The following is a 19493-nucleotide window of genomic DNA, read 5'->3' as shown; positions in this document are numbered from 1 at the left end:
TCAGGTTTTGTGATGGGTGAGGAATGGAGCGGATCAAGAGCCGGATTTTGCATAGGTTGAGGAATTTGAGTGGATCCAGAATCAGTTTTGCGCTGTTTGTGGGACGGGAGTTAACCCAGTGCCAGGTTTACTGGTGGTTTAATGGGAGTGGATCCGGTGCCGGGTTTTCCGGGTTGTTGGGGAATGGGAGGAGATCCGGTGCCGGGTTTTGCCGGTTACCAGGTGTGGCTGATCACGGGATCTCAGGCACCGTTGCCCTCAGCCGATTGGTCGAGGGCCATGTGGACGTGTGCAGTGGATGGGGCGCCTGCGCGGTGGTGGTTGTGTTGCCGGGTCCCGAGAATGATGGAGCCGAAAGGCAGCGATGGCGACCGTGACCGTGAATCAGAGGCTGGTCTGGTGTTGCGCTATCAGAGCTATCGGCGCCGGTGGTTGGTGTTGTTCGCCAGCAGTGCTTTGAGCTGCTCCAATGCCATGGTATGATAGGCGCTTTGAGCGGGTGATGTGTCTGGAGAGCCCCTCGATGGTTGTCACTGAGGGACTGCAGCAGGTCACCATGTTGGCTCCATTGCTGTTGGTCCTTGAGCTGAGGCTCCAGAAATCTGGTATTGCCTTGGTAAGGGCCGAGTCCCTTGTATTGCATTTCTCGCCGCTGTTTCTGTTTCATACTGCGAAATCTCTGGTGAACTTGACGTTGCCTGTTTGGTAGACGTTTCCCTGAAGTTTGAACATTTGCCAGATTTGTAATACTGACGAATTGTAAATAACGAACTTGCATTATGTGTTTTGATCAAATCATTTTGATTCCTTTTCGAGATGTCTTAGGATTTCTTGACATGTTAAAAGAGGATTCAAAGGTTGCCGGTTGTCTTGGATGTTATTTCATGTGAGCACTTTATTGTGTGAACGACCTGAAATGTTTTCCATATCTATTGTGGCTGTCAGCTCCTAATTAGGGGTTGTCTCAACTACCAAGACTGACTGAGTTAGAGATCTTGCTTGTTCTGATTATCATGTATATAACTGTTTTGAACTTTGTCTAGATGTCTTGAAATATCTTTGGCAAAAGTGTCTATCAGAAAACATGAGGATGTCTTCAGTGCACACAAGAAGAACACCAATGATGTTTAACAATGGTGTCCATCCCAAAGTTTTGAGGTTGATCCCATCCTCATGTCCTCAAGAATTAAGACCTTGTCTGTAGAGTGAGTTAGCAAAGGTTCATATAGGTTAGGATAGAAGATTTCTTTCACCTTTTCCTCAGAATCCAAGGTTAGTCCTAAACATCTTTGAGTTCAGAATTGATTTTAGCAGAAAATTCATGGAGTCTCTTCATGTGTTTGTCCTGGTTGATGCCAGTGCTAACATTTGCATATTTTGCTTTTGTAATCTACAAATTCTGTATTCTTGGGATTTTGCTTTCTGGAATAGAGTCTACCTTATCTGTTTTCTTGTCTGTCTTCCTTGTCTCCACGCAGGCTGTATAAGGGCTGCTATCTTGGCCTTGTTGATGCAGGTTGTGATTGCTTTTGCACTATAGCTTCTAACTGAAAGGGCAATAATCTGATGGTGAATAAATGGTTTCTGCTGTAAACCACGAAATATAGCTTGGAAATGTTGAAATATGGAGGAGGAATGTAGATTTCTCAGGTAAATGACCAATTTCTGAATGAAGAAATTCCAAGCAACCTTTAGAGATGTCATGACAATTGAAATTTTCAAGAAAGGTGACAAGTTGAGTATAATACCTGTACGGAATAGTGCTACCCTCAACATTTGAGAAAGCCCTAGCTAGGTGACTAATTGCCCTCTTCAGTTGTAGTGGAGATGCTTCCAGAGTCTGACTATGGCTTCCAACCCATAGATGAGTAACTGACATGTTCTTCACAACACACTCAATCCCAGAAAAATGCTGACCCTTTTATAAATTACGTACTTTACTAATCAAAGGCTTTTGAATGATTAATCAAACAGACCTTTGGTGGGTTTTGGGAGACCAACTAATTTCAGTAACAGAATTTTATGGCAGTGTACAAGTAACAGTACTTTGTAATGTCTCCACCATAGATGCCAGATAGGTGTGTCATAGCAGTGATTCTGTTGTCAATCTTTCATGCTGCAATAATGCTATTTGAAGGTATAACTACAGCACTAACCTCAACTGTCTAAAAGCTGAAATCAAGCCAATCGCTACTTAAGTAGAACTGCAGTCTGCTGACATTGAACTAGTTAGTAATCATTACAGAAATACCACAAAGTTTATGTATTCAGCATTGCACAGAACTTGCCTTGAGTAGCACAAAGTCCTATACCAAATCACATCAAATGGATCAAATCCAATTGAGATTTGCAGTGAGGTATTCGAAAAAGTCTTTTATTTTCCATATATTGAAGGATATCTAACCCAAAAAGTAAATAACATACACCCCAGAGTCCTGTGTACTAGCTCAGCTTTAAGTTAAACATTTTTTGTTTTTGAGAATCATGATATTGGACTGAATAATAACTCAAATCTGTTGGGCAGTGGTCCTTCTGACATTTTTGTGGTTTTGAACCTTGAACAAAACTTTCGCCACATTGAGGCCTGAGGATGACAACCTCAACACAGTTTAAGATTCTGTGAATCAAATAGGATGACAAAAGAGGAAATCTGACTTTAATGCTCAGTTAGCATGGTTATCTTGCATAAACTGATGTGAACAGGACTTGGTGCTAAAATGCTTGATTTCAGAATTTCAAACATTCTATTTCACTTCAAGAAGTATATTCGGGGGGGATCAAAAGGAGGATTTCCAAGATCATTTCAAAGTTTGTGAAGGTGTGGTTGTATTAATATCAACACATGGAAGCAGATGCCCAATTGTGACTGAAATGCCAACTCATCAAAACTTATGCCAAGACATTGTTGTGAACAGGAGTGAGCAAATGGTGCCTAGTGATCATGTTGCTGGCTTAGTAAACCAGAAGTCCAGGCTAATGCTATGGTGTTGGGGATTTGAATCCCACCATGGTAGTTGATAGTTTTAGAGTTCACTGAATAAAATTTGAAATATAAGGCTAGTCTTAGTAACGATAGCCATGACAAGTATCACTGTTATAAAAATCCATCTAGATCACAAATGTCATTTGGGGAAGAAAACTGGCATCCTTACCTGGTTTGGCCTATGTTATCCTAGACTCTGAACAATGTGCTTGACTCTTGACTGTCCTCTGAAATGACCAATTGAACCACTCCAGTTCAAGGACAACAGAGCAATGTCACTGAGAGACAGTGAAAGACTGCAGCTGTTTAAGTGAACAATTTTAGTACCCTTAACTGGCCACCGCTGTCCTCTCTATGGGAGAATGTGTAAGTATAAGGTAGAGATCCTTAGTTCATCTGCAGGCTCTCAGCCAGCATTGGCATCTCTTTCATCCTGCCATCTGAGGAAGAATCATCCTCAATAAGATAAATCTCTATTCATCAGTAATCTGTTACTGCTGAAAATGTTGCTACAGGATGCCTATCATATTGCTTCTGCAGAACATCAATTATTTTCATGACTGATAGCAATATGATGGTGCAAAAATGATTTTTCTTTTACCCTACCCTTTATATGTTGTTTTGATTGGATGATCTTGAAACTGGTGATGTTGTATTCAGTCTGCTGTAATAATGTACTTATTGTACAGGCCATCTTTGGTTGATTGTGTCAGGAGTTTCCTGATGATGTATTTGTCAGCTTTTAATGGTAATATATTTTCAAATACATGTGCTTTAGTATGTAGTACATTAATATAGTTGAGTCTCATTTCCACTGGAGTGTCACTGCAATGTAAACTTCAAAAATGCATTGCAAAAGAATTAGTACTTGCCAATTTTAGTTAACTGTAAAGTTCAATAAATTGTTGAGTGACCTTTGCAGAAGGTAAAAGAATGTGGGAATTGGCTTTGCTTTTTTTAGAAAAGTTTTGGAAACAAGTAGAAGTAATAGATATATAAAATCCAACTACAGGACCCATTCTGTTTGTTTCCTGGACATCCATAAGAATGGAAAACAATTGTCAGAATGATATAAGAAAAAAATACAGCTGTGCGTTCTTGTAAAATATCTGCTATGCAGGTATGAAGGGTGAAAAATGCAGAAAACTCTGCACACCAAATGAGAGAGAGAGAGAGACAGAAGTGTTGTGGTTTTTAACTATGATTGTGGAGGTGCTGGTGTTGGCCTGGGGTGGTGCACTTCACCTAACGAAGCAGCAGCACTCTGAAAGGTTGTGATTTCTAATACATCTGTTGGATGATAACCTGATGCCATATCACTTCTGACTGAGATTTTTAACTGTAGTGACTTTTTAAAGTAAGTTGAATTCTCGGCTTTAATTACTATGGTGTTCCTGTATGAACAGCTTAGTTATTCTTGGGATTATTTAACTTCTCAGTTTAAATTTTCTGAAAACCAAAATACAATCTTCAATTAAATTGATCACTGTCCAATTAGAGATGAGATTAGTTTTAGTTACTCATTATAGCTGAAGGCACAGAAACAACTGGGGCAATGTAACTTCCCATTGGGAAATTGACTATGGTAGAAGTGGGTTGTGTTTGTGATCTTTTCTTTAAATTTGTTGGCATGAGATTTTATCTCTGTGCTTTTCTGTCTCCTTTCCTATTTCACGTAACTGGATTTTGCCCTTGTTTGTTTTAGCTAAGTGATTGACTTAACCCTTGAATTAGCATCAGTAACAACAAGAGTAATAACTGAGGGCAAGTTATTTAAGCTGGTAGATTTCTTTTCATATCTGTTAGTCATTTGTTTATGAGAGAATGATATACAGTTAACAGTTCTGATTATCTGGACTAATTTCAGACTGCAGACTTTATTGGGGAATTCAACAAAGTTGCAACCTCTTCATTTTTGAGATTGTTCCTTTTTCTTTTCAAAAAAGTGCTTTCACAGGGAGAAATAATGTGCCCTCCTTCTTTTGAAACAAGAAATTGGAATTGACTATCACATTTTGTAGCATTTCTAAATATTTTGGTAAAGCAATAGAAAACTGAACAAGTTAAATTACTTTAATCATATATTTATTGATCAATATTTAAACAGACTTAAATCTCGACCATGTGAAAACTTTAAGGATTGACACATTGAGGCTTGTGGTAAAAACAAAAAGAGAACTGATGTTATGTAATGGCAGTCATTTGGCATCTTGCTAAGGATGAGTCAAGGTTGCATTTCATTTAAAACTAGTTTCGCATCCTTACAATATTGAAGTTATTCCAGATTTTGGCAACTATAAAAATCTCATTGCTTGGATTCCTTGTGCCACCTCTTTATCGCCCCTTCCCAGGTACTTTTGGCCTTTAATGTCGATTTTGAATCATTTGTTACTGACTTGCAGTGGGTCAAGCTGGATTGTCATATTGCAAAACAAAATAAATATCAGCTTTGGCTGCATGAGAAACTTCAGCTCAAATTTGATGACAAGAGCCTGAACTGCAGACACGGCAAAACATCAGGAAGAGAGGGAGGTCTCTGAGGTTTCAGGGCAGAGTCACACCTCTGAGTAATTACACCAAACTTACACTGTAATCAGGGACACAAAAGACTGCAGATGCTGGAATCCAAAGCAGACAGGCAGGAGACTGGAAGAACACAGCAAGCTAGGCAGCATCAGGATGTGGCGAAGTTGACATTTCGGGCGTGACCCTTCCTCAGGACTGGAGATGTGTAGGATCTGCAGCTCCCCAAACTCCCACACCTAGCCCTGAGGAAGGGTTACCTGAAAAGTCGACTTCACCACCACCTGACATGAAATCTCAGAATTATTATGGTGCAGAAGGAGGCTATTTATACTTGTTTTATTAGCTCACGCCAATCTCCTGCCTTGGGTTAAAACATTTTTCCTGTAAACTTGTTGTCCCTTATCTCAAATCTACAGCACCTGATCATTGAGTTCTCCACCAAAGGAAAGGTTCCTTCCTGTCTATACTATCAATGCCCCTCAATGTATGCATCTCACTTGTAACTCCCCACAGTCTCTTCGGCTCCAAGAAAAACAATACCAGTTTACTCAATCTTTCTTGATAACTGAAACTCACGAGCCCAGGCGACATCCTGGTAGATCCCTGCACCTTTCCAGTGCAATCGCATTTCTCCTAGAATTGGAGAACTGCATACAATACTCTGTAGCCTAAACAACGTTATTTACAGTGCCAGCGTAACTTCCCTGTTTTCAAACTCTGTGCCTCAGACATTAAAGGTATGTGTCCGATATGCTACCTTAATCACTTGATCTCCTATCTTGCTCTCTGAAGGGACTGGTGGTCATGCACCACAAGATTCCTCTGAGCGATGCTTCCCAGGGTCCTTCTGGTCATGTATCCCCTTGTCACCTTTGTTCTGTCTAAGTGCTGCACCTGAGACTTAACCAAATTGAATTCTATTTGCCACTGATCAGTCCATCTGACTTACTGCTGCTTCCCTTATCTCACTTAACAGCCTGGGATGCGTTTCAGCTGTTCTTGGGGATTTATCAAATTTTAAGCCTGCTAAACAATTCAGACCCTCCTCTCTGTCTGAGCTAATTGATTTAATCATACCACAGCCCTTTCCCTGACCTTCATACCCATATCATCTCTCTCACTAGTGAACACTGATGCACAATATTCACTTAGAATCCTATGCTTGTCCTCTGGCTATGCATAATGAGCACTATCGATTAAAGCTTTAAACTACATAGTGAAGTGGGTGAGTTCTGTTGAATGGAAAAGTAAGGAAAAAGTTAAAGTCAGAAAGGGATCAGCAGAGGTTAAAGTTTCTAGATCTCTCACTAGGACAACGTTTGGAAAGGGTCAGGAATCTAACTTCAGATAAGGAGGCAACTAAGAAAACAGGGACAGTCAATGCAAGACTTGAGAATGTTATATTTAAATGCATGCAGTATATGAAATACTACCACCTGATGAAGGAGCGTCAAAAGCTAGTGTGTTTCCAATTAAACCTGTTGGACTATAACCTGGTGTTGTGATTTTTAACTGGATTGAAATTGGCAATATCATGTTGTGGGTATCATCGTGCCTACAAAGGGATCAGGGCTGGGCACGAAATATCTAAGGATGCATGTCTATTGAAAGGACTGTCTGATGGGCAGGGGCTGCGATTCCCTCATTTAATAAATGAAATAAATTGTGATAAAGAGTTGAAAGGTGTAGAATCTATGTGGGTTGAGTTGAGGAATAACAAAGGAGTAAAGAACATGATGGGATTTGTGTACAACCTCAGGATGTGGAGCAGAGAATAAATCGAGATAGAGCAAGCATGTCAGAAAGGCAGTATTTCAATAATCATGGAAAACTACTTCAATATGCAGTTGGATTGGGACAATCAGGTTGGTAGTGGATCTCAAAAGGAACTCGTGGAATCCCTTGAGATGGTGTTTTTGGACTAGCTTGTGGTACAACCCACAAGGCAATAGATAATTCTGGACTTAGTGATGTGTAATGAGGCAGATTTAATTAGAGCGCTGAAGGTGAAGGAACCCCTAGGGACTAGTGACCATAATGTGACAATCCACTCTGCATTTTGAGAGGGAGAAGCTGAATCACATGTGTTGGCATTATGGTCAAGTAAAACTAACTACCAAGACATGATGGAGGAGCTGGCCAGAGTTGATTGGAAGGGGCGAATCGCAGGGCAGACAGTGGAGCAGTGATGGAAGAAGACTCTGGGGGTAATTTGCGAGGCATAGTTGAACTTCATCCCAAGAAGGAAAAAACATCGTAAGAGAAGGATGAGACAACCCTGGCTAAGAAGGGAAGTTAGGAACCATATAAAAGCAAAGAAAATAGTGTGGTGACGATTAATGGGAAGCCAAGAAGATTGGGTATCCAGCAAAGGATAATTTTTTTTTAAAAAGTTGAAGTAAGAGAGAGCTATCTAATAATATGAAAGATTATAGGAGTTTTTTTTATCTAAAAGGTGAAAGAGAGTTAAGAGTGGATACTGGAGCACTGGAAAATGAGGCTGGAGAAGTAGTAATGGTGAACCAAGAAATAACAGGGGAACTGAATAGGTACTTAGCATCAGTGTTCACATTGGAAGACACCAGCAAAGGACAAGAAGTGAGATGAAGAGGAATTTCTTCAGCCAGAATATGGTGAATCCTCAGAGCTGCAGTGGGCTGTGGGTGCCATGTCATTGAGTGTATTTAAGACAGAAATAGGTCCTTGATTAATAAGGGGATCTAAGGTTACAGAGAGAAGGCGGGAGAATTGGGTTCAAAAAGGTATCATAACATGGAACAGTATAGCACAGTACATGCCTTTTGGCTCTTGGTGTTGTCCCAGCCTTTTATCCTATTTTTAAGATCTTGTGGCTAATTCTGGTACTACATCTTTTAGTCTTATGGTCTACGAACACATTACCACTGTGATCCTTAATGGGGCAGGAGAGGGATACCTCTTTTCCTCGTTATCATTTTACCTTTCATGGACTTGTAAAATAACTGAGGGCTATCCTTCATTTTACTTGTTGTTCTCCTTTCAGGCTCCCTTTTTTGCTCTCATGATTTCCTTTTTAAGTTGCTCTTGCACATTTGGTGCACCTCTTGGATTACTACTGTTTTGAGCCCTAAAATCTCCCTTTTTCTTTGTCCAATTGATCATGGTGTGCAATTAGTTTGATTGGAAATCCGGAGTAGTCAGGAAAATTAGTCATGAGTAGGAGTAGTCTCTTGGTCCCTGAGGAGTTGTCTCATTGGAGTCGACATACAAACGGAGGAAGTAATGGAGACATTTAAGAAGGTCACAACAGTAGTCAGGGATGACTTTGTTCTGCTTATTGATTGGACAAATGAGGTTGGCAAGTGTAAAAGGGAAGACAAATTTGTAGAGTACATTGCAAATCTAGCAATGTCATAAGGTCACTTTGAAAAGAGATCTTGAAGTTTAGCTTCCAGGGTATAGTGACCATAACACAACATTGGCTTGCTCTCCATCAAACTTAATTTGCAATGTCCTGAATTTAAAGAAGGTCATGTACAGAGGTATGAAGGAAGAGTTGCCGACCATGGGGATAGGTGAGATGAGCAGAGACAGACTTTGAAGCAGATATTTCATAATGCTCAGCAAAATTCCTTTTCGTCAAAAGGAAGGATTCAGTAAGAAGAATGACACTGGTCGTTAACAGCTGTTAAGAAGAGAATTCATTCAAAACCAAGACATACAAATCCGTAATAACTGGTAGGATTGGTAGTGTTTTCAGAACCAGCACTAAAAACTAATGGGAGTGCGGGGTGCAGATTTTGAATAAGGAAGTACTCTGGCATGCAATAGACAAACAACGAGAGTTTCTGTGGGTATATAAAAAGAAAAGAGCTAAGAAAGAGTAATGAGGGACCCTTCGAACTGCAACTAGGAAATAATGGGAAATATGGAAATAGCTTTCAATAAAAAATTAGTTTAAATTAGTCTTCACAGTGGACAACACTATAAACTTTTGAAGATAACAAATAGAGTTAATGGTTTCTAGCTGAGACACGGATTACTTGACAAACTGAAGGGGCTAAAGACAAGTCCGTTCAACTCGTCATTGAGAAAATGCTAGAATCTATTTGAAAGAGGACAGTTGGAATAGCCAGCATGGATTTATGAAAGGGAAATCTTGTTTGACAAATTTGCTAGACTTCTTTCAGGATAAAACAAGCAAAGTTAATAAAGGTGAACTGGTAATTAAAATGTATTTGGATTTCCAGAAGATGTTCAATTAGATTAGATTACTTAGTGTGGAAACAGGCCCTTCGGCCCAACAAGTCCACACCACCCCACCAAAGCGCAACCCACCCATACCCCTACATTTACCCCCTACCTAACACTACAGCAATTTAGCATGGCCAATTTACCTGACCTGCACATCTTTGGACTGTGGGAGGAAACCGGAGCACCCGGAGGAAACCCACGCAGACACGGGGAGGACGTGCAAACTCCACACAGTCAGTCGCCTGAGGCGGGAATTGAACCCAGGTCTCTGGCTCTGTGAGGCAGCAATGCTAGCCACTGTGCCGCCCAATAAGGTACCACCTTAAAGTTGGTTGCGCAAAATAACAGTTCACAATATTGGGATAATGAACTAACATAGACTGTGGATTGGTAACACACAGAAGGCAGTGATAGTCAGAGTCCTATAGCATAGAAACAGACTCTTTGTCCCACTTGTCAATGCCAACCAAGTTTTCCAAACTAAAGTAGTCCCACTTGGCTGTGTTTGGCCTGTATCCTTGTAAACATTTTCTATTCGTGTACCTGTCCAAATATCTTTTAAATGTTGTGACTGTGCCTGCATCTACCACTACCTCTGGCAGTTCATTCCACATGCAAACCACCCTCTGAAAAAGTTGTCCCTTAGGTCCCTTTTAAATCTTTCTTCTGTCTCCTTAATTTTATGTTTGAACTCTCCTATTCTAAAGAAAAATCTTAGCTATTCATCTTATCCCATTGTAGTGTTAATTGTAGTGATCTATCAGCCTTGCTTTAGACATTGTCTTTCTGTGTAGAAGTTTAACAAAATATTCAACTGTGATTTCAGTCATCTTGCAAGGCTTCAAATTGCTTGAGTTTGAAGGTTTGTGATGATTTGTAACTATTGCAACCCTTGTTGTCTGGATGGCTGGTTTGCGATGCAGAGTTGTGCCTACAATGTTGGTTCAGATTCTGCACTGGTCGAAGTTACCATGAAGCATTTTAATTCTCAATCTATCCTTGCCTTAGGCATGGTGACCCTTTGGTTAAACCATAGCAGGTCATCTCTCTCATGACGAAACTGCTCCTTTAACAAGGTTATGCAATCCTTTTTTTTCAGAGGTTGTAAATGACTGACTCTGAAAAGTCTGGAGGTTGAAGGGTTTCGGGGCCAATTTGATAATAGCTGACAGATGCTCCCTCAAGCAGAAGGCTTTCAATTTCCAAAAAAACACTTGTCCAATGAAAGGGGTGTGGCCAGTCCTCCCAGCTCAGCTCTTCTCTGGTTTGTTTTTAGCAGTAGTGCAAAAATTGGTGGACCCAGAAGCAGGTCCTGGCTGGTACTCTGTCTCTTGACTTTTATCATGTAAGAACTTGTTTGATTTTACCTTTTGTGCCAAGGGTGTTTTAGGGAGATTATTGCAAGTATTTCGAACAGCATCATTAAGTTGGGATGATCTGTTGGGTTTTCAGATAGGATAAGTTATTCTGTATTCCGTTCTCTGTTCATGTTTCATTCAGTAATCTTCTAAATTAATTCTGTTTTGTTTCAAACTAAGTGGTTTGACCAGCTAATTCTCTCCTGGAATATCCACTTTACACCTGCTTAAATAGCAAAGTTAGGGTCCGGGCTACCTTCTTGACATGTTTTGAGAGATCTGGCCTGGTCCATAACACTCGAAAGAGAGCAGCACTATAGTCCAGAAGGAGTATGGTGACCTAATTCATAATTGCAGTATGTGATGTAATGTCTTTATGTTGTGTGTTGTATATGGGCAATTTCTAATCTGACTTTAGTGTAATGTAAGGTATGATTTTTATATACAGCAAACGTTTTATTAACTGGCACTCATGGGAACAGGAGTATGCTGGTTGATCAATTATTCCAGTTTGTCATCCTGTTCTCTCTTCAGTCAAAGCAAAACATAGGTGACACTGTAGTTTTACCTTTCTTTATTCCAGGCCCTAGAGAGAGATTGAGATCGCCCATGTGCGCAGGGACATGGGTTTCCGATCTTCTCTTGAACAAGAGTTTCTTCATGAACTAGTCACTTTACAGGGAGTAGCATCCGGATAAGGCAACCTACTTATTAATTGGGTAACCATTATAATCAGCAAGTGTCAATAATAGAGATCAAGCCGTCTACTGTTAGACAATGAATGTTCTTAACCTTGTTAACTGGATTCGTATAATGGATACTTTCCCTTGGTTATCTGACCTTACATACTGAATGCTTCCAATATTGTTAAATGGCTGTACACAATGACTACTTTTTCACCTTGTTAACTCATTACCCTTGCTTCCAGCACCCCATTGTTAACTGCATGTTCTTATCTGATCTGAGTCATGCTCAGCTGAACGCCTTTCACAAAACTCAGAATTTAACTCTTTCTCTGCCTGCTTATACCCAATACACATTCTCAAGTTGCTCAGGAGGTCCATGTGGTCTACATAAAAACAAATACTCAGAAAAAGAGATGTCCATAAGGACCCTCATCAACTTTTATAGATGCTCCAAAGAAAGCATACTATCCACTTGCATACCCTGGTACTACAACTGCTCTGGCCAGGACCATAAGAAACTATGGAAAAGTGTGCATAGTCAGACAATCATGGAAGCCAACCTCCCATCCATGGATTCCGTTGATACTTGTTGCCATGAAACGGCTGCCAACATCATCAAATAACCCTCCTACTCCGCTAATGCTCTCCTACAACCTCTTCCATCAGGTAGAAGATCTAGAAGCTTGAACACACAATAGGTTCAAGAATAGCTTCTACCCTACCGTTATTAGACTGAATGGACTCTAACTTCAAATCCTGTTCTTGCTTATTGCACCCCTGTACCGCCATAACCTTGTATGCCTCACTTTATCTAAACATCCGATGATCTATATGTCCTTGCTTACTATGGCTGCCTGTACTTCTTGCAAACAAAGCTCCTCACTGAACATAGGTAGACGTGACTACATAAATCAGCTAATGCAGGAGGTATACACATCACTGTTATACTTTATTCACAGCATAACTCACTTAAATAATAACGCAACTTGGGCTTAAGTAAAATTTACCAGCAGAGTGCCTTTTCCCTTCCACCCTCAACTGTCTACTTGGACATTGCAAAGATGATAGAGTAAACTTCCAATGTTTGTATGTGATTTATCATTTATAGGGCGCCAGTTCATAAGGTGTCACTAAAACAAAGTTTGCTGTATATAGTATATATGCTTCTGCAAGCAGGGCAAAGCGTAACATAGCAGAATTCTCAGTAGATATTAAAGTAGGCAGGAAAGCAGGCTGTGACAAGGAGAAAAAAGTCTATAAATGAATGTTGATAGGCAAGGAGAATGGACCAGAATCTGGCAGATGGGGTTTAATGTGGATAATAGAACATAGAACATAGAAGAATACAGCGCAGTACAGGCCCTTCGGCCCTCGATGTTGCACCGATCAAAGCCCACCTAACCTACACTAACCCACTATCCTCCATATACCTATCCAATGCCCACTTAAATACCCATAAAGAGGGAGAGTCCACCACTGCTACTGGCAGGGCATTCCATGAACTTACGACTCGCTGAGTGAAGAACCTGCCCCTAACATCAGTCCTATATCTACCCCCCCCTTAATTTAAAGCTATGCCCCCTTGTAATAGCTGACTCCATACGTGGAAAAAGGTTCTCACTGTCAACCCTATCTAACCCCCTAATCATCTTGTACACCTCTATCAAGTCACCCCTAAACCTTCTTTTCTCCAATGAAAACAACCCCAAGTGCCTCAGCCTTTCCTCATAGGATCTTCCTACCATACCAGGCAACATCCTGGTAAACTTCCTCTGCACCCGTTCCAGTGCCTCCACATCCTTCCTATAGTATGGCGACCAAAACTGCACACAATATTCCAGATGCGGCCGCACCAGAGTCTTATACAACTGCAGCATGACCTCAGGACTCCGGAACTCAATTCCTCTACCAATAAAAGCCAGTACGCCATATGCCTTCTTCACTGCACTATTTACCTGGGTGGCAACTTTCAGAGATCTGTGTACATGGACACCAAGATCCCTCTGCTCTTCCACACTACCAAGTATCCGACCATTAGCCCAGTAATCCATCTTTTTGTTACTCTTACCAAAGTGAATCACCTCACACTTAGCTACATTGAACTCCATTTGCCACCTTTCTACCCAGCTCTGCAGCTTCTCTATATCCCGCTGTAACCTGACACATCCTTCCTCACTGTCTACAGCTCCTCCGATTTTCGTATCATCCGCAAACTTGCTCACCCAACCTTCTAACCCTTCCTCCAGGTCATTTATAAAAATGACAAACAGCAATGGTCCCAAAACAGATCCTTGCGGAACACCGATGGTGACGGCACTCCAAGATGAACCTTTGCCATCAACTACTACCCTCTGTCTTCTTCCAGCCAGCCAATTCCTAATCCAAACCTCCAACTCACCCTCCATGCCATATCTCTGTATTTTCTGCAGTAGCCTACCATGGGGGACCTTATCAAAAGCCTTACTAAAATCCATATACACCACATCTACCGCTTTCCCCTCATCTACCTCCTTAGTCACCTTCTCAAAGAATTCAATAAGGTTTGTGAGGCACGACCTGCCCTTCACAAAACCATGCTGACTATCCTTGATCACGTTATTCTTATCCAGATGTGCATAAATCCTATCCCTTACAATTCTCTCTAAGACTTTGCCCACAACAGAAGTGAGACTCACTGGCCTATAGTTACTAGGATTATCCCTACTCCCCTTCTTGAACAAGGGAACCACGTTTGCTAGCCTCCAGTCCTCTGGCACTACTCCTGTAGACAAAGAAGACACAAAAATCAAGGCCAATGGCTCTGCAATCTCCTCCCTTGCTTCCCAGAGAATCCTAGGATAAATGCCATCAGGCCCAGGGGACTTATCTATTTTCACCCTTGCCAGAATTTCCAACACCTCTTCTCTACATATCTCAAAGCCATCCATTCTACTTATTCGTGCCTCAGTATTCATATCGACAACAATGTCCTGTTCCTGAGTAAATACTGACGAAAAGTATTCATTCAGCGCCTCCCCAATCTCTTCAGCCTCCACACGCAACTTCCCATTACTATCCTTGATTGGACCTATTCCTTCCCTAGTCATTCTTTTATTCCTAACATACCTATAGAAAGCCTTAGGGTTTTCCCTAATCCTACCAACTAAGGACCTTTCATGTCCCCTCCTTGCTGCTCTTAGCTCTCTCTTCAGGTCCTTCCGGGCTACCTTATAACTCTCAATCGCCCCTATTGAACCTTCACGCCTCATCTTTACAAAGCCCTCTTCCATTTAACAAGGGATTCCAATTCCTTATTAAACCACAGCTCCCTCACACGACCCTTTCCTCCCTGCCTGATAGGTACGTACTTATCAAGGACACTCAATAGTTGCTCCTTGAACAAGTTCCACATATCAATTACGCTCTCGCCTTGGAATCTACTTTTCCAATCCACACATCCTAAGTCATGCCACACCGCATCATAATTTCCCTGCCCCCAGCTATAACTCTTGCCCTGTAGTACACACTTATCCCTCTCCATCCAGAGTAAAAATCACCGAATTGTGGTCACTGTCCCCAAAGTGCTCACCTATCTCTAGTTCTAATACCTGGCCTGGTTCGTTACCCAGAACCAAATCCAGTATGGCCTCACCTCTTGTAGGCTTATCTACATATTGTGTCAGGAAACTCTCCTGCACACATTGCACAAACACTGACCCATCTAACGAACTGGAGCTATAGCTTTCCCAATCAATATCAGGAAAGTTAAAGTCCCCCATAACAACCACCCTATTACTGTCACTCTTCTCCTGAATCATCTTCGCAATCCTTTCTTCAACGATTCTAGGACTATTAGGAGGCCTGTAAAAGACTCCTAACAGGGTGACCTCACCTTTCCTATTCCTAACCTCAACCCAAACCACCTCAGATGGCAAATCTTCGTCCATCGTCCTTTCCACCGCTGTAATACTATCTTTGACAAGCAAAGCCACACCCCCCCCCCCCCCCCCTCTTTTACCCCCACCTCTGACTCTACTAAAACATTTTAAACCCTGGAACCTGCAACAGCCAATCCTGTCCCTGATCTAGCCATGTCTCCGTAATAGCCACAACATCGAAGTCCCAGGTACCAACCCACGCTGCAAGTTCACCTACCTTATTTCGTATACTTCTGGCATTAAAGTATACACACTTCAAGCCACTCTTCTGTTTACAGGCACCCTCCTTTAAGATTGATGCCATATTCCTAACCTCCCTACACTCCAGGTCCTGCACCCTAAAGCTACAGTCTGGGTTCCCATGCCCCTGCAGAGTTAGTTTAAACCCCCCCCCCAAGAGCACTAGCAAACCTCCCCCCAAGGATACTGGTGCCCCTCAGGTTCAGGTGCAGACCATCCTGTTTATAGAGGTCCCACCTTCCCCAGAAAGAACCCCAGTTATCCAAGTACCGAAATCCCTCCCTCCTGCACCATCCCTGTAGCCACGCATTTAACTGTTCTCTCTCCCTATTCCTCGACTCTCTATCATGTGGCACGGGTAACAAACCAGAGACGACAACTCTGTTCGTTCTAACTCTGAGCTTCCAACCTAGCTCCCAAAAAGCCTGTCTAACATCCACAGCACTCCTCCTACCTATGTCATTGGTGCCAATATGGACCACGACTTCAGGCTGCTCCCCCTCCCCCTTAAGGACCCGGAAAACACGATCAGAGACATCACGTACCCTTGCACCTGGGAGGCAACATACCAAACGTGAGTCTCTCTCGTTCCCACAAAACCGCCTATCTGTGCCCCGAACTATCGAGTCCCCAATTATTATTGCTCTGCTCTTCTCCACCCTTCCCTTCTGAGTAGTGGGGACAGGCTCCGTGCCAGAGGCCTGAGCCCCGTCACTTACCCCTGGTAAGTCGTCCCCCCCCACAAGTATCCAAAACGGTATACTTGTTCTTGAGGGGAACGGCTGCAGGGGGTCCCTGCACTGGCTGCTTCCTCCCAGTCCCCCTCACTGTCACCCATCTATCTGCCATCTTTGGAGTTACTACTTCCCTATAGCTCCAATCTATGAACCCCTCTGCCTCCCGAATGATCCGAAGTTCATCCAACTCCAGCTCCAGTTCCCTAACATGGTCTTGGAGGAGCTGGAGATGGGTGCACTTCCTGCAAGTGTAATCAGCAGGGACGTCCATGGCATCCCTCACCTCAAACATGTTGCAGGAGGAACATTGCACTGCCTTCACTGCCATCCCTCTAAAGCTAATCTTTATTTTAAAACAAAACTGGGTCTCAAGAATACAACAAGCAAAATTCAGCATTTACCTACTTACCACAACGGATCTTATTATTAGGTTAGAGGAGGAGGGCGGGTGGGAGGCACTACCTCCGTAGTGCCTCGGGTTCTTCAGCTGCGCGCTTTTAAAGGGGAAACAAACCTACGCAGGTAAGCTTACGCTCTACCTGCTTCCGGGTCTCGGCTGCCTCTCTGGTCGTCGTCACTTCCCCCTGCTGCTCCCGCTCTTTCTGTGAAGAGAGAGTGAAAAAAAAAGTGTGAGGTTGTCCATTTCAGCTGGTAAAGAGGGGCAAATTGTTAATAAATTGAATGCAGATTCAAAGTGTCAGTGTAGAGGCCATATGGATGGCCAAGTGTATGAATTGCAGGAAGTGGGTACGCAGTCACAGCATATAATATGAAAGGTAAATGGAATCCTGGCATTTATTGTAAAAGGACTGAACTTTAAAAGTAAAGAAGTGTGGTTGCAATTATACAAGGGCAGAAAAGAGGTGTGAGAGCTTTGGCAAATGGGGTTCGGGAAAATCCAAAGGGTTTGTATAAATACATTTAAGGACAAAAGGGTAACTAGGGAGGAAGTAGGGCTCTCAAAGATCAGCAAGGCAGCTTACATGTGGAGCCACAGGAAATTGGTGGAGATACTAAACAAGTATTTTGCATCTGTATTTACTGTGGAGAAGAACATGGAAGACAGAATGTGGGGAGATAGATGGTGACTTCTTGAAAAATGTCCATATTACAAAGAGGGAGGTGCTGGATATCTTGAATTGCATAAAGATGGATAAATCCCCAGGACCTGATCAAGTGTACCCTAGAACTCTGGGAAGCTAGGGAAGTGATTGCTGAACCTCTTGTTGAGATATGTGTATCATCAATAGTCACAGGTGAGGTGCTGGAAGACTGGAGGTTGGCAAACGTGGTGCCACTGTTTTAAAAAAAGATGGTATGGAAAAGCCAGGGATCTATAGGCTGGTGAGCCTGACATCTGAGTTGGGCAAGTTGTTGGAGAGAATCCTGAGGGACAGAATTTACATGTGTTTAGAAAGGCAAGGATTGTTTGGGGATAGTCAGCATGGCTTTGTGCATGGGAAATCGTATCAGAATTTGAGATTTTTGAGGAAGTAACAGGATTGAGGGCAGAGCGGTGGATGTGATCTGTATGGACTCCAGTAAGGTGTTTGACAAGGTTCTCCATGGAACACTGGGAGCACGAGCCATTTGAATACAGAACTGGCTCAAATAGTTTGAGAAGACAGGGTGGTGGTGGTGGTGGTGGTGGTGAGAGTTTTTCAAACTGGAGGCTTGTGACTAGCGGAGTGCCACAAGAATCTGTGCTGGGTCCACTACTTTTTGTCATTTTTGTAAATGATTTGAATGTGAATGTAAGAAATGTATAGTTAGTAAGTTTGCAGGTGACACTAAAATTGGAGGTGTAGTGAACAGCAAAGAAGGTTATCTCCGATTACAATGGAATCTTGATCAGATGAGCCATTGGGCTGAGGAGTGGCAGATGGAGTTTAATTTAGATAGATGTGAGGTGCTGCATTTTGGAAAAGCAAATCAAGGCAAAACTTAAACTTAATGGTAAGGTTCTGGGGAGTGTTGCTGAACACAAAGACCTTGGAGTGCAAGTTCATAGTTCCTTGAGAGTAGAGTTACAGGTAGATAGGATAGTGAAGAAGGCGTTTGGTGTGCTTTCCGTTATTGATCAGAGTATTGAGTATTGGAGTTGGGAGATCCCCTTGTGGCTGTACGGGACATTGGTTCGGCCATTTTTGGAATGTTGCATGCAATTCTAGTCTCCTTCCTATTGGAACGATGTTGTGAAACTTGAAAGGGTTCAGAAAAGATTTACAAGGATATTGCCAGGGTTGGAGGATTTGAGTTTAAGGGAGAGGCTGAATAGGCTGGGGCTGTTTTTCCTGAAGCATCGGAGGCTGAGGGGTGACCTTTTATAGAGGTTTATAAAATCATGGGTAGGGTGAATAAACAAGGTCTTTTCCCTGGAGTAAGGGAGTTCAGAACTAGAGGGTATAGGTTTAGGGTGAGGGGGGGAAAATATGAGACCTAAGGCGCAATGTTTTTCACTCAGAGGGTGGTAATTGTATGGAATGAGCGGTGGAGGCTGGTATAATTACAGCTTTTAAAAGGCATCTGGATGGGTATATGAATAGGAAGGGTTTAGAGGGATATGGGCCAAGGGCTGGCAAATGGGGCTAGATTAGGCAGGGTTCAGTATTGGGGCCGCAGCTGTTCACTTTATATATTAATGATCTGAATAAAGGCATTGGAGGCATTCTGGCGAAGTTTGCTAATTAGATTAGATTACATTACAGTGTGGAAACAGGCCCTTCGGCCCAACAAGTCCACACCGACCCGCCGAAGTGCAACCCATCCATACCCCTACATTTACCCCTTACCTAACACTACGGGCAATTTAG

General features: G+C 42.3%; 1 protein-coding gene across 2 annotated transcripts in view; it reads left to right on the top strand.

Moving 5' to 3' along the window:
• Nucleotides 1-318: 318 nt before the first annotated feature.
• LOC140485525 (solute carrier family 49 member A3-like) overlaps nt 319-19493 on the top strand; it is a 97907-nt gene continuing 78732 nt past the window's right edge. Inside the window, exon 1 of one of the 2 annotated variants that reach the window (XM_072583704.1) lies at nt 319-477. In XM_072583704.1, the coding sequence (XP_072439805.1) occupies nt 343-477 (135 nt within the window). In that variant the 5' untranslated portion in view covers nt 319-342. Of the gene's footprint in view, nt 478-501; nt 617-19493 lie in introns of those variants that run through there. The other variant, XM_072583705.1, reaches the window with a different exon arrangement.

The sequence above is a fragment of the Chiloscyllium punctatum genome, chromosome 14, assembly GCF_047496795.1.
Source record: "Chiloscyllium punctatum isolate Juve2018m chromosome 14, sChiPun1.3, whole genome shotgun sequence".
NCBI lineage: Eukaryota > Metazoa > Chordata > Chondrichthyes > Orectolobiformes > Hemiscylliidae > Chiloscyllium > Chiloscyllium punctatum.
This window is presented reverse-complemented; position numbering and strand designations above follow the sequence as displayed.